Genomic DNA, 22200 nt, shown 5'->3' on the forward strand with positions numbered 1-22200 from the left:
AAAGAGAACCCTCACTGCAGTGAGAGTTTGAAAGTACCCAGTAAATCTTCACGCAGTCGTAGTCTTGTTTAAAGTTGCATCTAAATGTCGCTTGGCCCCCAACCTCTACAGTTTGATTGTGTGGTTCAACCAAGAAAACAGTCGCCTCTGAGAAAGCCAGGAGACAAAAAACAACGAGTGTAAAGCCTGCCATTCTGCTCAATGAAATCAAATGGAAATACAAGTCACGGGATCAGGATAGGCTGTGGTTTTGCCACGCCCTGTAACATTCACAATCTGTGACATACGATACCAGCTGGTTGAAAAAATGCGTATTGGCCGAGAATGTTCAAGTTGTTGGCAGCAATGCGACCGTTACGAGTGTATTTCCTAGTCCTTCGTGAACCAGCCAATTTCATTTCAGACCACAGTGAACCCCGTTGCTAAAAATAGCGCCCTCTCTTGGTTCAGCTCGTGGCCCATTTATTGGCATGATATGAAAAGGTTTTTTTCTTCATGTTAAAAGACTTTGACCCAGGGTTACCAATTCAGATTTTGCAGTCACGCCCGTGCGCGGTTTTCTGTGTTGTTCGGTTTTTGGTTTTCTAATTGTTTGTTTATTTGTTTTTAGTTAGTTTGGAAGATGCTTGGAGTCGTCCATAACGCAAGTACGCGGGTTGGGGGGTGGTTGTTGAAGGCCGCTCCATACTGTAACCATCGTCATCTTCTGTAGGTTTCACTATCAGAAACCTTGTCTGATCATAAGCTGATCAATGTCTGATCATAAGCTGCATCATTCAGCGTGTTCTCCGAGACTCGAATATTTCCAGAAACTTCACCTGCATTGCTGGCTATGACGTCTATAGTGAACCAAACTGTAAGATGTATCCGTTCGATGCCAGCGTGGTGACGTTGTGCTTTGTCGGTCAGAGCATGTCTGAAGGTTCGGCCGTTGTGAGGATGGAATGCGTCGCCCAAGTGGGCACTTCCACGCGGTACTTGTGGTCCGTGAAAGATACCTGTACAGCAAACAAAGAGTGGAGAGAAATCCGCGGCAATCCGGACAAATTCACTGTGATTGAGAGCAGATTTCTTCTCATCAAAAATACAGGAGACTGCGTCACCCTTCAGGTGAGATGTACAGCTTACAGCAGTCTCCAAGCAAGCAAGACGAGCGAAGCAGTGAGCATCGTCTTCGTTGCTGGTACCAGTGAGCCGGGTTGTGGAGCGCCTATGCTCACCAGTGCCATCTGGGTTTGCTTTGGTGTTCAAATGTTACTAACTGTGGGCTCTCCAGCAATCAGATCAAAGCGGGGAAGAATTCTGACCAAGACAGCACCCGCTCCGCTGCTGCCACGGGTGGTGGGTACGAAGTACCCAGTCGCAGGATCAAACTCAAGGAAGAGGTAGTTGACGTGGACGCCGGAAAAGTCGACCGGCCTTATGCTACTCGGATAAATTGTGATTGAATCACATGACGATGAGGAATGGGAAGAAACGCCAGTCAGCATGGAGATGGCGCCATAACAGGAATAAACACTGTAACAATCAAAGTTCGTTAACATGAATGAGGATGGATCTTTGAAAATGGGACACACCTTAACATATTTCAAGACTTCCCTCTGGCATTGTAAGAGCAACTGAATAGTTATTTGTAATGTTAGCAGTGGCTCTTCCGTTCGTTCTTCATACCAAGTTTCTTCTCATAATTTCTTATACATTTTTGTTCACACTTAGAATGGAAACCAATCAATTTTGATCTAATTTCAGGAAACTTGATTTGCAGTCTTTACAATTTTCCAGGAAAAGGTCCCGTGCAAATTTCTGGGAATTGCCGTCACCGTCTTTCCTGCAAAATTTGGGCGTTTGCCGAGGCTTTTCACAATCAATCAGGAAAAAACATTTCCTGTGTTCGCTTGTGCAACGCACAATTTTAATAAACGCTATTGCACTGGCTTGCTTATTAAAGCGAGCAAATTATCGAAGTAGGAACGTGTAACAACGGAAACTGTATACTGAGCGACTAGCGAAACCATTTTTCTCAATTAAGGAATAATTATGTGATACAGAGATATATAAACAAGCAAGTTATGGATGGAAGTAAAAGAAACCGGGTACTAACTTGAAGCTGTAAACGACTCTTTTATATTCAGAGCTTTTTATTTTAAGTAAGTTACAAACATTCATCACTATTCGTAAAGAGAAGTTCTGAAATGCTGACGTGGTCTTTCAAATCTACACGAAATGCATGATTAAAACCACAAACGCGACAAGGATGAAACCTGTGGTAAACTCAAATTTACACAATGAAAAATAAGGGCAAAACAAAACTTCTGCAATTGTTGCAATAATTATAGACGATCGAGTTGAAACTTCCATGACCAGAACCATTTTTAAAGCTAGTATAAAACAAACACGTTTTATTGTTAGCAGATAAGAGGCGATATTACAGGCGTATACGTATGTACTTTCTACATTATTACATGTATGGTGCATAAGCCTTATACAACTTAGAGGATGCAGTAATCATATTCTAGAAGAAACTTTCTTAACGGCAGAAACAAACAAATAGTCGGATCAAAACAAGTGGAAATAGGATTTGTTTAGAGAGTAATGTTTCTTACAAATAAGATTCAAATATGTACTCGAGATCTGTCAATGCTGGATATCTCACGAAAGATACAAATTATCAGAGAGTATGCTTGAGATTGTAGGTAAAAGGTTAATTCTTTGACAATAGAAAGATCTCCCCAAAATAAAAAAAACAGCCACACGGCCCGCGGGACTTTGATTGATCTATGGTGCCTTCAGTTTGTCAAACTTTCACTTTTTTAGTTAATAAATCTAATTTACAAATAATTTCAGCTAATCTTCCATGTAATCAAATAAACCTTGTTTTCTTCAAATGCCATTTTTTTTTCAAATAAATCAATGTCCAAAATGCACCTGTCTAGTTACAAAGACTTTTTTCCAAACATTTCATTTCGCTTTTCACAGGAAAAACACAGGTAGATATATATCAGTTTCCATTATTTTGGTGCTTGTCAGTTTCAGTATGAAGTCCTATCAGTATGAAGTGCAAAAGTTAGCTCGGTTATGAATCGTTACACAAGCCACTTGCACATTCTAGTAAATTCCACTTGCTTTACATAAAAGAGAACGTTTCAATTGCTTTCAGTTTTTATGATATTCTTAATTGTCTTAGTAATTTTTCAGGAAAAACTGACAGATCTGCTCAAGTGTACAGTCTTTAATAGAAGATAAATCGAAAGGGATTGTGTGGCTGAGACTGTCCAAGATGCCATCGAAAAATTCCTTTTGATTGTTTTGGTGATAGTTTCATCAATTTAAAGAACCTGTGTGATCCACAAGGTTCGCGCGCATATTGACTAACCTGGCGGCCAAATTATTACGAGCTGTTCATATGGACAGGTGGTACACCCGCACGCCTCTCGGACCAATAGGAAGCCTTGTCTTGCCAAAATATACGCGCGCATCAAGTTTCAGGCACCTGCAATCTCCAGGGAGTGAACTTAAGCCACGCAAGAGTGGCCTTAGAGTATTCTGTACTACATTTGTCATATTGCTAGATAACAGCAAACTTCCTATGTTGAGCCGAGGCTTAGAGCGTAGCGTGACTATATCGTGTGGGAGGTTTTTATTACGATTATATGAATTATGAAATTGTTTTGGTTATTATAAACGCAAGACATGAGTCAAAACGATAAAGTGACAGGTACTGAAAGCCTGACTCGCGTTTTCACTCTGTCAACTTTTGAAAGCATATTTACAGGCACACCATTTCCTCGTTAGTAATTGAAGAGTAAACGTGGAAACATAAATTAAAATAAAATTCGGGAAGAAATTCCTCATTCGTTTTTTATCGCAACCAGCAATGCCAAACACAAAGCAATGTACTGTGCTAAATAGGGCACCTGATATGAAACATTACCAGCTACAAAAAACAAAACAAAACAAAACCAAACAAAACCAAACACAAATTCTATTGTTCAAACACCAAACCGTACCTAATCACGGTGTACATCTTTTGATTGAGTGACCATACAGCCTCCTACAGGAAGGAAATTTTACACGGCTCAGTGCCGAGTTACTGAAAGCTGTGAATTTTCCAAGCAAATCCGTTTTCATAGAATTAAACAAAACTGAGTAGAGTACACTTAAATCTTTTTTCTTTCAACTCGAATCACACCTTGCTTTACGAAGTAAATTAGTCAGAGAAAGATTCGATTAGTAGGTGTGCAGGCTGGGATTATTAATTTGTATTGGGCACTATTATACCGGTATCTCTTCTCATTACGCAATAACATATTAGTAAAAGGTCCTCATTTGATTCTGTGACGTAAGTATTGTTATGAACTTGGGTCGTGAAACAAGGCAAAGCAAGATTAGCATACTCGCCTCTTAGCCTAGGCGTGGACTCCTACGGTCCATATACTACCTGTCCACTAGTAACAAACAGAAGAGTCCCGAACACATTTGAAAAAAATTGCATATCATTATTATTTAAGAATTTTCAATGACAAAGTAGGCGTACGGCTGAACAAGGCGAGCCTTCTTGGGTTCGATGATGGGATTCTTGTTCTTGTTGGGCACAGAGTAGGTGGGCGTGGTCTCTCGCGGTTCCAGTCCCCCTCCCACGGCCAGGTATTCAGGAATTGTGATGGAGTCTGCGACATGATCGAGGTGGCTCTTCGTGGTCGTTGTCTGTGTCGAATTCGCTCGGGGTAGCTTCGGCACAGGATCGATGCATTCGCACGCGGAAGCTCCTTGGTCAGTGTCGGCGTCGGGGTTCACGGAAGCGTTGTGCCGGCGATTCTTCAACGGTGGCGCGGTCATTGCTCGGCAGAGAGCGCGTCGATGGCTGTAGGGTGGCGGTTTGGGTGGCAGGAGTTGGGAAGGACTGCTCGACTGTTGATCGCTACTGTTTACCCCCACTTGTCGACTGATGGGTGACGGGACGCCACGTAACCAGCCGGTAAAATCGGTGTCGTCATCGGACATGGCGGCTAGTGATGCCGAATCGGTTTGCCGAGGTGCAGCGTTCATGGTCGTCATGGGTACCACATGTTTGTCGTTCGTCCTCCGGCTTGGTAGCTTCTTTCTCAAGACTATGATCAGGAAGAAGATGACAAGTACGGCAAAGACAGGTGCAACAGTGCGCAACCATATGTGGGAAGGCAGCTGAAGGGAATCTTCATCACAGTCCGAGGTGCTGTTCGTCCCAAAGTGTCCATCAGGGCAACGGATGATGGTAACCGCCTCGCTCGTTTTAGTCATACCATTATCACTGTACACGGTACATCTCACCTGTAATCCATCGTCATCTTCTGCAGGTTTCACTATCAGAAACCTCGTCTGATCATAAGCTGCATCGAGTCTGCTGTATTTACTGACATCCATCCAATCGGGTAGTGTTCCGTTTGGGAACGCAGCGCCTCTCACAGACCACGAGTAGTGCGTATCTGGGAGTACCACGTCCGCGACGCATTCTAATTTGAGGAAGGGTTCGTCTCTTGAATAATCGAGCTGAATCACATGGACTGTATTGATGTGTAAGAGAGAGATGGTACAGTTTGGTCCATTCTTGATTTCATTGCCAGCAATGCAGGTAAACCCTAAAATGTCTGATTCTTGAACAACACGCTGGATAGTATACGACTCTCCCGGATTGAGCTTCAGACTGCGGGTTGAGCCAGATTTCTGTGGATGCCATGTTAACTTGGTACGGGCAAGAGCGTCCTCTGGCACTTGACACTTCAAGCTGACGGATTCTCCAACTTTGACACTTAATGATAGCATCGTGCATAGTGGAATGGGCGGGTCGACTACCTTCAAATGTCCGCATCGTGAATACTCATCTCCAACAGAATCCCAGCAAGCGTAGTATCCTGCATCACTGGGTCGAACATCCTTAAATTGTACTTGGTAGGTACTGTGACCAAACGTGGGGACCAATCGGCTGTTATCTATTAACAACGGATTGGGCAACAGAGAACAACAATCAGCGAAGGTTGAAAAGGAACCCTTACTGCAGTGAGAGGTTGAAAATACCCAGTAAATCTTCACGCAGTCGTAGTCTTGTTTAAAGCCGCATCTAAATGTTGCGTGGCCCCCAATCTCTACGGTTTGATTGTGTGGTTCAACCAAGAAAACAGTCGCCTCTGAGAAAGCCAAGAGACAAACAACGAATGTAAAGAAAGTAAAGAAAGTCTCCATCCCCCGGAAATTCCGTTTTTGAATAAGGTATTCCTTCAGTAAACATTTTAATAAATAAACAAACGTTTCGATGAGTGTGTTTGTGACACATCCTTAAATTTGTTTACAATTATAAGAATCATTAACAGTTATGTAGAAGACTGCACTCAAAGGTCAGTCTCATGATATAGATTATCAAGAAGTCCATAAATTAACATAATGCAGTTTCTGAATCACCGAATCCACACCAAAGAGAGTGACGGAAACACCTCAAAATATCATCACGAAGGTGCTGCTGGTAACGTCTTACGACGGGACAGCTCTCATCTCCATGTACTGCGAAAGGGCGATACCTTCTTGATTGGGAAAGTCCTGCTGATCTGACGTCTCGTAGATATTCCAGGGAGGAGGGTCACCATTCCTTTGTTCGAGAGTTCTCCTGTCGTCTTGATTGACTTCAGGTGCCCTCTTCCTCTTGCATAAGACGCAGATGATCACCAATTCCACTACAGCAGTGATTGCCAACACACCGACGCCTGCAGTCCACACATAAGGTGGTTCAGGGGGGATCTCACAACCTGAGTTGCTGCTGTCCGCCACAAGATGTCCGTCGGGGCAACGGATGATGGTCACTGCCTCGCTCGTCTCGCTCTCACGCAAGTAACTGGACGCTGTACATCTTACCTGCAAGCCATCGTCACGTTTAGCAGGATGGACGACCAGAAACGTCTTGTGATCATCGGTCATCTGATATCTATCGTGCGTTGTCACTTCTGTCCATTCGGATAGCGTGCCGTTCGGAAAAGCGGCTTCTTTTACTGACCATGAGTAGTGCGTGGGCAATGGGACTGCGTTGGTCATGCATTCCAACTGCAGGGTTGTTGCACTGAGTATTCGTGGAATATCTTGTTTGAAGGGTGGTACAGTGACCATGTCCACGCCAAAGGGATACACTGTACAGTTCGGACCATTATTGATGTCATTGCCAGCAATACAGGTGAACCCTTTGAAAATGTCTGATTCTTGAACAACACGCTGAACGGTGTACGATTCTCCGGAATTTACCTTCAGACTGCGGATTGAGTGGGATGTCTGTGGGTGCCATGTCAGCTTGGTACGGGCGAGAGCGTCCTCCGGGACTTGACACTTCAATGTGACGGATTCTGCAACTTCAACACCTGATGATAACAACGTGCACAATGGAGTGGGCGGGTCGACTACTTTCAAATATCCACATCTTGAATACTCATCTTCAAGAGAGTCCCAGCAAGTGTAGTACCCTGTATCACTTGGTTGTACATCGTTGATCTGCAGTTGGGAGACTCTGGGATCAAACGACAGGGCCAACCTGCTTGTATCTTCGAAATGATCAGACAAGGAGCGGCAAGTTCCAATAACTTTAAAATGTCCCTCAGTGCATTGGGATCTCGAATATACCCAATGTGAAAAGGCACAGTCGTGTTCTTGATTAAAGGCGCATCTAAATGTCAACCGGCCCCCGACCTCGGCGGTTCGATTTACAGGTTCATCCTGAAAGAGGGCAGCCTCAGAAAAGGTCAATGAACAAAGAACAACCAACGCCATTGCAGCCATTTTCCAGGAGTAAATCAAGTAAAAATGACGACCAAGAAGTAGACCGTCCCTCCTGCGTTGCACAGGAAAAAATGTATTTATGTTTATAAGTTCATTCTAAATAAACGTAACTTAATTTCAATTTCATTCTTTACTTCCTGGTTCAACGGTGACAGCTCTGTGTTCGAAGCTGATTGATTTAACAGTCCTCAGCCCTCAAACAGTTAGAGGACACAAAAGTATTAATTTACCTAGCGAAAATTTCCCTGCCTGTTATATACCCAGCATAGGAAAAGCTTTTACATTATTTTCTAGCAAGATAAATACTCCCATTTCATTTGGTAATAAACCTTTCAAACGGCTGACTATCGTCATGCGTTTAATAGACTCAGTTTCACACTTAAAAGTTAATGAGTGAAAAAAATAAACCAGCCTAAACTATTGGTCCCCAAGTAATATGGTGTTCCACCTTGCTTATATTTTCACGACTATAAACCCGTCCCACTTCGTAAAAGTGCTAGCAAAACAGTTTTTCTTCAGTAAATAATATTACAAGCTCAACATTTACATTGCTTGATATAATCAAAAGTATTCGAGTTCTCCATAATCTGAAAGAGAAACAAGTTGTATTTGTTTATCTTCACTACATGTAAAACCAGTGTTCGTGCGTGAGACCCAATTAATTTTATTCGCTTATTTTTATAATTCTTCTTCCAACTTCTGGAACAAGCTCCTTTCCCTTTGCATGCAGATTTACGTGTTAAGGAAAGGCTGTGTAATCCTCCAATTCTGAAAACTTCAATACCCTCCGTAAAGAAGATATATACATGTCCATTATACCGCCCCAATGGGTTAAAGATCTCGTTTTGTCTGTACACTTACAGCTTGAGAGGGGCATGTGGCCAAGTGGTTAGGGTTTGTGGCTTCCGGTCATGGGGTTGGAGGTTCAAATCCAGCTGCTGACAGAAAGTATGTAGTGGCCCTTGGCAAGCCTCTTAATTACCCCTGCTTGCCTCTCTCCACCCGGGAGTATAAATGGGTACCAGCATTAGCTTGGGAAGCAACCTGCGACGGACTGGCATCCCATCCAGGGGGGAATAGAAATATTCTAAGTCGTTTCATGCCAAGGAAACCGGAGACAAACACAGGCCTGATGAGCCAACTTGGCTTGGACCAGACTTATGGCCTAATTGGACACATGTATCTAGCAATTCTAAGTCAGTTAATCTATAGAAATTTCTCTACATGGATTATTGGTTACATTCATCAAAAACATTAGCGCTACCGTTTGTGTAAAAGATTCTAGTATGGAAATTGTTTACCTACATGTACATGTATATGAGTGCATTATCTTAGGCTTCCGATTAACGAAGAGCTCAATGTTTTCGTCCATCTAAGTTAGCTAGTACTAGAAGCTGTTAGCATAAATATGTGCTCGGGAAAGGACGTGATGATGAAGCAGACACAAAACGAAACCAAAGTTGCTCAAATTCTTAAAACAGTTGCCGTCGCGTAACATTAAAGCTGCTGGTATCCAGCCTCCTCTGCTTGGCAATACCTAGCAGTAAGATGTCTTTCTTTTGCCCTCGCTCCTTGGCGGTGGACCTCCAATGACATCACGCCTTACCGTCGTTCGAGACGGCGATAACTTTCTGACCACGCTGCGGTTTGCTGATCTGTTGAGGTGCTGTTGGTCTCTATCTTTTCACACACAGGAAGCAGATGATGAGAAGTTCAGCGAAAGACGTCATCGCTAATCCACCGATGCCTATCCACAAGTAAGAAGGTTCACCATGAGAGATGTCAAAGCAGCTCGTCGAGCCTTTGACTGCAAAGTGCCCTCCTGGACAGCGGATGATGGTCAGTGCGTTGCTGGTCTCACTCTTGCCGAGGTCGTTGTAGGCCGCACATCTTACCAGTAAACCATCATCCTCTTCTTCAGCGTTCATCAGAAGAAATCTTGCCTCGTCGGCTAGAATGAATCTTCCTCCCGTACTGGCGTTGGCCCATGATGGAAAACTTTCGTTTGTCAGAAGGGTATCTCTGAAGAACCAAGAAAAACGCACAGCTGTTACACATTTGGCTATGATGAATAAGGACCGAACTAATGTAGAACGGACGGTTTGGTCCGTTGCGGATGTTGTTGCCAGCAATACACGTGAACCTTCTTACAATATCAGATTTTTGAAGAACTTGTCAAATGGTGAACGACCCACCTGGTTTGACATACCGACTAAGTACGGCGCTTGACGTTTGAGGACGCCCCGTGAGTTGGGCCGCGATGGGGGCGTCTTTAGAGATTTTACACTTCCAGGCAACAATCTGTCCCACTGTCATTCTTGGTGACAAAACTTTAAACACTGGAGTGGGCGGGCCCACAACCTTTCAATATCCACAGCCTGAAAGTTCCTCTGTACCAGAAATCCAGCAAGCGTAGTACCCTGCATCAATGGGTAGTACAAGGCCTTGTTACCGAGCGACGGGGTAAATCGACTGGGAAATTGATCAATCAGAGAGGAATGACAGGCCCTAATAGATGTTAAGGAATTCTTTGTGCATATGCAAAAAGGCGCAGTCGTAGTCTTCATTAAAGCCGCATCTAAAGACCGTCTGACCCCCAATCTCTACGATCCGATTATCCGGGATATCCACAAAGCCAGTTGCCTCTGAGCAAGCCACAAAACAAAGGAGAGCAAAGAGAAAAATAGCCATTGTTATTGAAGGAATCGACCAAAAATGAGGTAGGGCAGGTTCTGAGCTCTTGCGTTTCTGACTAGTTTTTGCCTGCTAAAAATGATAAACACCAACATTTCACACCGAATTATATTTACAGTACATCTTAAGTTTCGTATACAGTACATCTTAGGTTTCGTATGCCGGAATTTATTTATAATGCATACAAATCGCCTCTCGATGGAAACAGGAGCTTTCATGATCAGTGAGGCCTATGCACAATGCTGGATTCAAATTTATTGGGGGGGGGTGTCTCTCATGTACAGGATAAAATTTATAATAAGCGTTTTCTATTATAAATGATAAATGATCAGAACTCAATCTCTAGAACACTGAAGTCATTTCCTAAACCCTCGCGCTTTGCGAGTTCAGATAAGATTGTGTTGGTGTCTTCAAGAAAGCCTTTTTGAGTTGTGAATTGAGCTGTACTTGAAGTTCAATCAACATCAAATTATTTTGTCGATCTAGCTCGTAAAATGGGGGTTGTTTCCAGACATTTCGCATGAATTTATACGAATCGCTTTAAAAAGAGAAACAGAAAGTGGGTTTTGCTTGTCAAAAGCTAACAAACAAGGCACAGATTTGATAGATTACGCCAGCAGAAACACTCCGTCATCGGTTGAAAAGAGCCATGAAGGTGAGAAGTGTTAATTTTGATAGTGATACAACCACAACGCGTGCATTTCTTAGTCGTTCGTGAACCAGTAAAGTGCATTTCCCAACAAAATGAACAAAGGACCCTTCGTTGCTAGGTAAATTGCTTGGTCCAGCTCGGGGCTGACAGACTGCTCTCGCCCGCCATTCGTATTGGCAGAATTGTTACCCTTGGTCGATGTCAGCTCTAACTTCTAAATATACATTTCCCCATTGAGTGAAATTTGGTACCGCTGTTTATTATTTGATTATTTTTTTTTAATTATTTTATTATTATTATTTTATTATCTAGGTGAGATTTTTTCAACGTTTGGTAACGCATTCTGTCGCTTTTGTACAGAACGCTATGCCATGGTTCTTAATAGCTACACTATATCTGCGAGCAAAATTATGACCATGACGTGGAAAAAAAGCAGCAAACAAACGAAGATCACCTGCTTCAACTCATCTTGGGGTTTTCAAGCACAACGCTGCACGACGCGAATCTTCGTTCTTATACACGCATGAACAGAGTAATGTATGATACGTCGACACTGGAGATTTCCAACAAATGCAGTTTTAAAAGAAAAGAGTTCACTGTTGAGAGAGCAACTATTACAGCTCAATGGCATTGGTCGTGATTTGTCAGATGAACAAACCCACTGCACAAACTTTCCAAATCAAAACCTGTCATGTTTTTATTGCAAAACCAACGTACGCACGAGGAAAGTCCTATACAAGATATCATTCCGAGTTACCATGGCCCTGTAATTTTGACTCCAGTAGCGAAGCGAAAGAAAAACAAAGCCTTTTGAAATACAGTGAAGGTGTTATGTCACTTCAGTGAATGTGTTCTGAGGGATTAGTTGCTAAAATGGCGGCTCCTGCATTCCCTCTTGCTGTAATGTGCATGCTGTTTGTTTTTCACCTTGCACAAGGTAATTACACCGCTGTACCGATGTTAAATGACAACTGGACGGCAGCGTCTTCGGAAAACGTATCGAAGATCGGAACAAAACACCTGATCGCAATAGATGTGTGTTTGCTGTGGGATAACGAATCAAAGAACGATGGTGAATTGGAAATCGCAGACGTCGTCCTGGTATGTCGTGCCGTTGCTTCGGATCTTGAAGTTACTTGGTTTGTGGAAACAGACAACGGAACATGGGAGGAGGCTGAAAACAGAAGTTGTTTTGAGGCAAACGGTGCAACTTTAAGGTTACCGTGGATTGACGCGAAAGACAGCACATACACCTTGAAATGCGGCTCTGCCACACATGAGATTGAATCCCGCATCGTTGATTTCGAGCAAAACTTGCCGATTCCGTGTGAAGAGAACCATCATGAGATCCCAACTCGCAGCTTTCATCTCGTGGTCTACGTGTGGATTGCCCTGGGGATCTTCATAGTCTGCGTCTGTATCGTTGGTGGGTACTACGCTGTAAAGTGGCGGAAATCCTTTGAAGTGAATGCACCCTGTGGACAGAACGAGGCGGTAGAGTCGGCTAGAGGAGAGACTAGCGTTGACGATCCTGTGGCTGCATACAGCACTCCTAAGTCTGCCCTGAACGACGACACTGCTTCAGTTACAGACGCAGTACCAGACGTCGAAGAGGAGCAGAAACATGGTGAGGAAGTACCGCGTGTGAAGAAATTCGTGGGTGCCGGCTGGACCGACGAGCGACCATACGTCAACGTTTAGCAATAAATCCTACACAGTTCTCAGTAACTATAGTGTACTTCAACTTCATCATTTTTACGGTACAACCACGACACTAACGTGACAGCTAGGACGCGGGACTGAACTCTTTCTCGAAACCTAGTACACCTAATAATCGTATCAATTTCGACCCCCATAATAAGGGCAGATTCAGAGGTGGAGGGCACAGGGAGCTCCCTTTCTATAGGCCAAATGTGATTGTCTTCTATTGTTTTTTTTTTTTTCTAGTGAAGGATGAGATTAAAGTTACTCTCACCGAGTAAATATCCCATGTTGTGTCGAGCAAAGTGCATCCTGCCTTCCCTTTAACTTCAGCGACCAAGGCCGAATGATTTAAGTACATTTCCTCTGGATATGTCTCAAAGCACTACATTTCACATGCAACAGGGATTGTCCCTGCACGATCAAGAGTAGGCCTACGGAGTACAGCAAGAGTACAGCATGACCTAAATTACACAGAGACCGAAATCGAAACTTATAGGCCTACCATAGCTTCTCCTCAGTGGGCTTAGAAAGCTCGAGCACCGTACAATCTGAAAGCCGTACCGAAAGCATTGTACCAGCTACGTACATGTACATTATGTAAACTACACATTATGTACAACAGTATCGCCCTGCAATTTCGAAGATCTTCCGGAGTGTGTATGCAGTTAATTTATGCTGTGAGTCATCTATGTCAAGGTTCAGAAGGCGATAAAAATCAACATGTGGAAAGCTGGCATATGATTTGACCATCAACCTCCCAGTTCAGAAATGTCTGTGTCAAAACGACCACTTCTGTGCAGATGTCGCATTGCAGGGTGCTGTAAATGGTTTAATATTTTGTAAAACTGTTCCCAAAACACAATTCAATTTCACATTTACATGTTAATGCATTTGAAATTAACTCCGCATTAACAAGGAAGAACGGGAACCGCCTTAACTCTCTTCGAAAGAAACTTGCACTTTAGTCAACTGATACATGTACAAATGTACTGTTTAATAGACAACCGTGTTGAAAATTTTAGGCGGTTTTTCCCTTGTTCATACCTTTGAAGATCAGTCAAAAACTATTTCAGTTGCCAGGAACATCAAATGTAAATACTTCTTTTAATATAATTAAAAGGACGGATCAATATACGTGTAACTTTATTTGCACAAACGACACTTCAATAAGGACGGAAAACTGTAGAAAATACATGTATCACTAAGTATAAAGAAGAAAACTGAAATGAGATATTAGAGTTAAAGCAAAAAGAAGTCAATTTGTAAATGAAAAGTGCATTACCACAAAATGTCAGTTGGATCTTTAAGTAGTCATTTGTTATAACAGACACCCATGACAAAATTAATGTGCTAAGGATATATTTTCATGATATGTAACTAACCTCTAGAACTCTGCAATCAGTTATCGCATAATTTAGCAAAAACTCTGAAGTTTTACATATGTATCTATATTTCTAAATAATAAATTTTACTGCGTGTACATGCGTAGGAAACTGCTTTTTAAGACTTAAGATGTCACAAGTAAAAAGGATGCAAATATGAGAGGCGGTGTCAAGGATAACCAAAAGTCACATCCAAGGTCCGAATCAAGAAAGTATTCTTTTTGGCACCTAATGAAACATCTGCTCCGGTAGGTGTCATATGACTTGCACAAATTGTGATGGTCTAGAAAATGGTGAGTTTCTCGGTAACGTTCCAGGTATTGCACATGATTGAGGATCATTTTGTGCGACATAATTTTCAAAAGAGAAACACACATCACCTGTTCGTTCTGCATAAATTCTAGTACAGCAGAATGAAAACTCTATCATTTTACAAGAATAGTTATTATTATTATGTATAAAATACAATAAATTAGCAACTTACAGCTGTTTTGTTCACTGTTCTACAACTTTCCTGAGTATTATTTATATGAAAAAAATTTACATACTAAAAAATTCCACCTACATGTACATGTACACAGCAATGTACACGTGTTTCACTTTACAAATTATAATGGAAGAGCAAAGGCCAAATCCAAAATTAAAATGGAAGATTCGTTAAAATTGTATGGGCATGATATTTCATTACAATGTATACCGTACATTGTAGCTTCGATGCATGGACTGTTATGTTAATTATCAATGTTTATAAATGTACTGTATACGTGTACAAGTATTGTAAGGAGTTATTGCAACCTACGTAAATCACCGACAGAAATGATGTAGAATTTTCTATACACCTCGACAACTGTAGTCATTCATGTTTGTTGAAGTGTACACCAGCCAAATTTAACAGTTCATGAGACAGGAAAGGGCTTGAAACCTACCTCATGGACTTCCTCGAAACAAATACATTGTACATGTACACGTATTGGTTTGCCTTCTTGAAAAATGGTAAAAAGGTCTGGGATTGGGTAAATTGTTCAGTTAGGCAGAATACAGTCCATGCACTGCATGTGTAACAATCTGAATGTAATGTCAAAGTACGCTCTGCTTCATTCTGACGATAGATGGGTTTTCAACAGGTCTCATTATCTCACCCTGTTTTAATTCTGTTCTCTTGTTACTTTGAATGCTTCCTTTGACAAGCCTTCTAGGCTGTTGGCTTGGACCAGAAGAGCCACCGGCCATTGGGGATCCAGTAGGGGTTTCTGGCACAAAGAATGGATCCATTCCCTCCTCTTGAGAATCCAACTGCTGTTTGCTTCCTGCAGCCTGGCCCCTGATAAAGTGATCAAAAGCAGGGTGGGGATCTCTACTGGTCCGCTGGAACATTTGGAGTTTAAATTCCGGGGTGGTTGTTTCCATTTGGAAAGTTGTATCGAGTTGCAAATGATTCATTTCAATCTCAACTCTATCTGGTGTTTTGGACCTTTTTTGCCCGGATTCGGAGACAGGAGTTCTTATTCTTCGAGCTGGGGATGTCTGCTTATAGTGTGGCTCTATGATTTCAGTTTCAGATAAGAAGTGTACCCTAGCCTCTGATCCAGGACTTGGTGAGCGTGACTTGTTCAAATCTTCAGGTGAAGACAACCGCTGTGGTGGAGATATAGGTCTTCTTAACTCAGTGTGCAAAATTCCATGGGTAATAGATTGCGGGAAATTCAGGGCACAAACTGCATCTTGGTTGGTCTCTAATGTCCTAGAGGTTGACAAATCTAATCTCTTAGGGATCTGCTGTGTCTTTGTTGGATCTCTCAGAGATGATTTCTTGGGCGTTGAATGACTGGAGGGAGTCAAACGGCTAAACCGCGTTTCAGAAACAGTCTCTAACTTAGGTAAATGACTCGGTGCCAATGGTAACTCAGACATCGGGAGGACCGACCTTGAGCTTCTGTGTCCCCCTTTTGATCTTTGTTTTGATGACTTCCCTTCCCCTGAGGCAGTTTTTTGGCCAAGAGCTGAACTGAAATTGGATGCAGTTAGCTTCACTGGACTTGTTGGTACCTCACTAATCTCTCTATATTCCACATGTCTTGTGCCACTTGCTTCCTCATGCTCAAAGGCAAGGGAGTCAATACCTTCCTTTTCACTGAATGTTTTCAACAAACGATGCTGTCCATCTTTAGACATCAAGTTCCTCTTTTCTCTTATCCTGGCCTTTACTGCCTCTTTCTTACCAGCCACACCTGACTTTGAAGGCTCACTGATGTGCAGACTTCCTGTTGGATGATGTAAAGTTCTACATTTCTCATCCACCTCCTCCAAAGCTGGATCACTGTGAATGGCAGATAAGGGAACTGCCTTCCCTGGTTTTGGAGGTTCTTGGCCACTCTTAGAGTTTGGTGTCTTTTTGACATTCTCAACGTCAGGAAGCTCTCGCTTGATTCTTGATGAACTTTGCTGATGTCGTCTGTTATATGTGATAGGAGGAACTGCCAACCTATTGGGGGGAGACATTGGCCTGTTCAGTTTCTTTGGAGGGGAGTCCGCCTCAAGATCCTCAACTTGGAGCACAGGAATGTTTGGAGAGCTTCTGCTAATTTTGTGCAACGAAGAGTCCACCTTCACCTCTGTCAAGTCTGTCTTTGCTGCTCCTGGTAGGATGGTGTCCATTTCATGGATTTCAACAATATGAATCTCAGGATTGCTGTGACTGAGGCGGGATGACCGTGGAGAGTCATCCATGACTGCAATGGCCTGTAAAGCCTCATTCTCCTCCTGTTCGTCTTCTGGTATGCTTAAGGAGACTGATGGAATGCTTTCAGCGGAGTGGCAGCGTACAGTCTGTAGGTTGATGTCGCTGCTTGCTCGTTCATTTTCTGTCTCAACCTTCAAGCTCTGCTTAGAGGTTGCACGCAGGTTGGGGTTACTCACAGTCTTGTTACTGTACATCCCCTCCGAGACAATGATCAAATCGTTTGGATCATAGGAATGGATGTTGTCAGGCATGGTATAATTAATACACGGATGCAGGCCGTACCTCTTCTTCCGGAGTTTATGTACAGCTTCCTTCAGTGGCAACTGTAAATTTGCCACAGTAAAACTCTTGTTGCTGTACTTCTGCTTGACATTCACATCAATGTGAACAGTCTTACTCTCCACCATCTCCTTAGTAACATTCTTGTACTCAAGGGGTTTGGTGAACCGCAAAGTGCAAGGTAGGTATATTGCCTTGAAGCTCTCCCTTGCAGTTTTACGTTTGACACTGACAATGCTAGTCTTCATCTTTTCCAAGTCTTCTATTTTTGCATCCTCTGTCTTTCGTTTGGTGTCACCCTTTTTATCAGGAAGAAGGCGACTTCGGATGCTGACGCGTGTGATGCTTGCGACTTCAGCTACCATGGAAACAAGGATAAAAATGATGATCAGCAGTGCAGTTTGGTAGAGTGGCACTTTTGCGGATGGAGAAATCCAAGGTGCGCCTTTTACCGAGTGAGGTGTCTACTATGGGTTAAAGAAGGGTGCAGTTCTAATGCCAGGTGTGGTTCTACTGACAGGCTCATCTCTACAGTGAGATGGGTCAATATGGGGAGCCTGATTCTACAGACAATACTGTTCCTCCTGCGCATGCACCTCATGCATCTCCACTGATATGGATAGCGACATCAATACAGATGCAGTTCTACATGTACTAAGCGTGTGTCTACTGACAGGTACATTCTGTAGATTGTGGCTCTACCAACGGGAATGGCTTTACTAAATAAGCTGGCCTGGTTTAATTGAATACTGCAGGAATAAAAGGCACGCTTCACCTATGGAGTCTTTGTTACTATAGATCTCTCATTAGACGCTATCTTGTAGGAAAATTGCACCTGTATATATAACACCAACTGGTGCCTGTGCACACACTTAAAATGGTCTAAACTCACGCGGGAGCTAATCCGTATTACGTTTGAAATAAGGGGCAGCTGTGCACATCATGAAAATTGAAGTAAAAATGCCCATGCATATGATACTCTGCAGAAAGTGACGTCATTTGAGAGAGACCTATTTAATCCTCTCTCCATAAAATGCATTTCCAAAATCTCTCAAATTGTAAGTATGCAAAATGAAAAGTAACAGAAGCAATATTTTGTCATTGGTCATTTCCTGTGACATGTGTCCATACATATGACTTGTGACTGACTCAACTACAAGTCTGTTTCACAGCCATGATTCGTTTGTATGTTTGCTGTGGCTCCTAATCTCAAATATCTTGCAGTTGAACATTCAAGGGGCATCGAACCTCAAGAAAAATTAGAGTGATTGGGCTCTACTTTCCTCAATCCTACAAACTCCTTCCAAACCTCCTGAATTATGTACAACGACTGAATAGACTCACCTGGTGGAAGCAGGATTTCCTCTAGTTGCCATACACGGATTTTCATGATTGATGTGTGTGAATTGTACTCAAATGACAACTGAAGGAGACCAGTTCCTGAGGATGCCAAAAACAGTCATCAATGATGTAATATAAGGTTTTAAGTGCAAAAAAGCTACGCATCTTGCCTCATATTGACTGCTGTATACAAAGGACAGGGTTAGGGTTGAGAGAATCAATGTTACAGCTTCCATGTAGTATGAAGGTTATTAACACAGATCAAAACTAATTTTCTCAAAGCAATGCTGGGACAAGATGTACACAGTTTTTTGAATGACAAGCTACCTGCATCTTTGTCTTGCTTGATGTTCATGTCATGGACCTCAATGGTATCCCAAGCAGTTGGTAGGTTGCTTTTGACAGAGGGTGTGGGGGAGCGATGTTCATTGACATTCTCCGAGACAGAATCCTTGCCTCTTGTCTCAGGCGTCCCATCCCTGATGACCTTGTCCTCGTTCTCACTTTGCCCAAGTTTCTCCTTGACCGAAGCTCGGATGAAATCTTTTGTCCCTGAGGGAAAATTTCAACTGGTTTTGCTGAGAAAAGTTGCAAAACTTTTTTTGCATTGTTTTTCCATTTTTTAAAAAGGTTTTAGTGTCATTAGATTTTGTGGGTATGCAATAATCAGCTGTAATTCTTCAGCTGTTTGATCTGAATTTCTAGTTGAATTTTTGGTTCAAGGCATAAGCTTATCCCTTCCAACCTTCTGGATTATGATTTTAAGTTTATTACAAAGACTACCCCTGCTGGTTTCCTAGTTTACCACAACTTCAAATAACCACCAAATTTTCTGTGCATGTTTGCCACATACTTTGCTTGTCCAGTAACTCTCGGCATTTGCCAACAGCAACATCAAGTCCCGTCTCTCCATCGCCATTGGTAATGTCATAGCTACCTCCCATCTCCAGCAATGCCTCCAGGCATTCCACATGCCCCTCCCGGCAGGCATAGTGAACTGGTGTGGAGCTGTGCAGGTGATCTTTGGCATTAGGGTCTCCTAAAAATTTAAAAATACAAAACAAAAAAGTTATTAGTATCTGAGCGCTGTCATGAGAGACAGTGTCAAGAGCAGAAAAATGACTAAGGGGCCACTCAAAATTTTCAATGTTTTTTAAATTTCCCTTTTTTCGAAATAGTGGGTGGGTGGGTCAAGGAAATAAATTGAAATTGAAATTCACCTCTTTTGTCAAAATCCCCCCCCCCAAAATATTTTTCTGACTTGCCTGAAACACATGTAGCCTGCGCGCCGCGCAAACATTCCAAAAATGCAATCTGTTTCAACTTCGTTCCCATGTACAGACAGGTTGACTTTGCATGTACATGTACACCGTCTCCACGTACATGCACGTACGTTGGAAACATCGTGAAAGGAGATTTTTTATTCTTAGACTTGAAATCTAGGCGTTAACAGCGATGATCAATAGGCCACACAAATGTGGCAGGGTACCTGGCGTATTAACCTAACGATACACATAGAGAACACTGAACACCGGTTGTTAATAACGTGTTGCATTATAGATTTTTACAGGTATTTAATTTGTATCAAATGCAGGTACAATGTACTGAGAGAAAAATCATTTTTTTTTAATCGAAACTGGGGGTGGGTGGGTTAAGAAAATTTGGAAAAAAAGGCGAAATTTAAAAAATATTGATAATTTTGAGTGGCCCCTAAAACGGATAGTTCTACGACAATTCTTTACCTTTATTCTGGAGCAAGAGACTTAAGATCTCCACATCACCATTACTAGCAGCTTCATGTAACGGACCCCATTGGTACAGACCAATTGCATTGGGATCTAGGTCCTCTTTTAGGGCGCTCTCCACCAGATTGGTGTCACCGTAGCGGACAGCTTCGTGGAGTTTAGTATCTTCAAACTCCATATTGGAAATGACAGCTTCAGACCCAGTTATCTACATTATGACTTTTGGGAGAAAAAATTGAAAACAATTATTTCTGATGGGTACCGCTGATTTAGCGTATGTCCCAAGCTGCAAATATATTAATGGCTACAATTGTAGCATTGTAAAATAACTTGAACATTGTGCATGTACATTTAAATTATATGCATGACGTTTGAATTTCACAAAGTACCTGAAACCCTTGACTAGCTTAAGCTTAAAAGCATGTGCATTTTCAATAGTTAAGGTGCCAACAATATAAATTTCTTTGCTTTTACCTTTTTAACTGTTAACTGAAGCTCAAATTTTAGTGACACCAGATTATGACAGGGTTGATGCACATGTGTACACATTGCCAATGGTGGATAAACATACTTGTACCAACATTTTTATTGTTATGATGTTGGAAGGCTACAAAAGTTCCAGATCACCAGCACACCTACCATGACAAGATCAGTACAAATCCCAAATCCTTTTCCAACATAAACATCTTAAACCCCACAGGAAAAAACAGCTGATTCAAAGAATATGAAACTGAAAGTTAGGATTTGGAGTGATTTTTACCATGTTTACAGAGCCAGGCAAATTTAGTATAGAAATTCTATTTTCGTGAATTCGTTCTTTATCGAAATATTTTTTATCCTAGAAACACCGTTTAAGAGATCATTTGATGCTCAAAACTAGAAAACTAGATGCTAGAAAACGTCACCACACTACATGGCGCTAATAGAACACCACTACAAAGTGACCCGGATCTGTCATGAATCGGCACGGCCGAAGGGAGCAGCCTGCATAACGTACAGTACGTTGTCTGGTTGTTGTAGAGTAACTACGATTTTTTAAGGTTGCCACTATACTGAGTGTCTTTCTTCCTGAAATACATCCCATTTACAACGAGAATACATTGGTCCTTTTCCCTCACCCTCTGAATCCGCATAGTGCCCGATAAAGCACCAGCAATTTGCCGATCTCGAGTCGCACGTACATGATGTTGCTCTACTCGATTTCTACTCCGCTATGATGGCTGCCATGACGCCAACCTGTCAATCAATCAATTACCGAACTTCCAGATGTCGGTAACCACTAGTCACGTTCAAAACTGCACGTTATTTTGGGTACCAGTGAAAATCTCAAAATCTGCGTTTTGGTAAACTTGACGACAAGTCGTTAGATATTCATGTTTTGTCCGTAAACTTCTGTCGACTCCAGTAGCACCATACTTGTTGGCCGAGCTTCGAGTTATCCATCCATAATTTGATTGCCAATCGTCTGCAAGTTGAAGGATGGAAATGTTTGACTACTGAAGATCAAAGCGATAATGTGTGTAAAGAACAAAAACAAACCAAATTCCGACTTGGCACGAAGTCTAGCTTTGTGCGAGAGCGAGAACACATGTGGGGCGGGGTGACGGCGAGGAAATCGACGGAGCGGGTTTTTTAGGACTGGTTGTTGAGCGACTGTGGCTGACATTGTAAATTCCTCGATGTGATAATTACGATAGCCTTTTTACAGGTTACCAAGAAGTCCAGGGAACGGCCCTTACACGGTCCGTGCAATGTAGAACCCAGGCTTTTATCTTTCCGGTGCGGCGCCCACGGTGAACCATGGAGCCGGGTTCACCCCCACCTCAAAATAAGTGGACCCCGCCCCCATTTGATCCTAATTCCAGTAATAGATTT

At 42.4% G+C, this 22200-nt stretch overlaps 2 protein-coding genes across 2 annotated transcripts; both read right to left on the minus strand.

Annotated features, from left to right (window-relative positions):
* Window positions 1-792: 792 nt before the first annotated feature.
* Window positions 793-13475, minus strand: LOC147796526 (uncharacterized). Its single transcript, XM_087147287.1, has 2 exons — window positions 13341-13475; window positions 793-9810 (listed from the first exon to the last, which is right to left on the minus strand). The coding sequence occupies exon 2, from the start codon at window positions 6214-6216 to the stop codon at window positions 4504-4506; it is 1713 nt and encodes a 570-aa protein (XP_087003413.1). The 5' UTR covers window positions 6217-9810; window positions 13341-13475; the 3' UTR covers window positions 793-4503.
* A 336-nt stretch (window positions 13476-13811) lies between these two features.
* Window positions 13812-21582, minus strand: LOC110979128 (uncharacterized). Its single transcript, XM_022234680.2, has 6 exons — window positions 21444-21582; window positions 20323-20544; window positions 19434-19619; window positions 18908-19132; window positions 18584-18679; window positions 13812-17597 (listed from the first exon to the last, which is right to left on the minus strand). The coding sequence occupies exons 2-6, from the start codon at window positions 20501-20503 to the stop codon at window positions 15298-15300; spliced, it is 2988 nt and encodes a 995-aa protein (XP_022090372.2). The 5' UTR covers window positions 20504-20544; window positions 21444-21582; the 3' UTR covers window positions 13812-15297.
* Window positions 21583-22200: the final 618 nt, after the last annotated feature.

This window comes from Acanthaster planci, linkage group LG16 (genome assembly GCF_054643075.1).
Source record: "Acanthaster planci isolate LZ-2023a linkage group LG16, COTS_SCS, whole genome shotgun sequence".
NCBI lineage: Eukaryota > Metazoa > Echinodermata > Asteroidea > Valvatida > Acanthasteridae > Acanthaster > Acanthaster planci.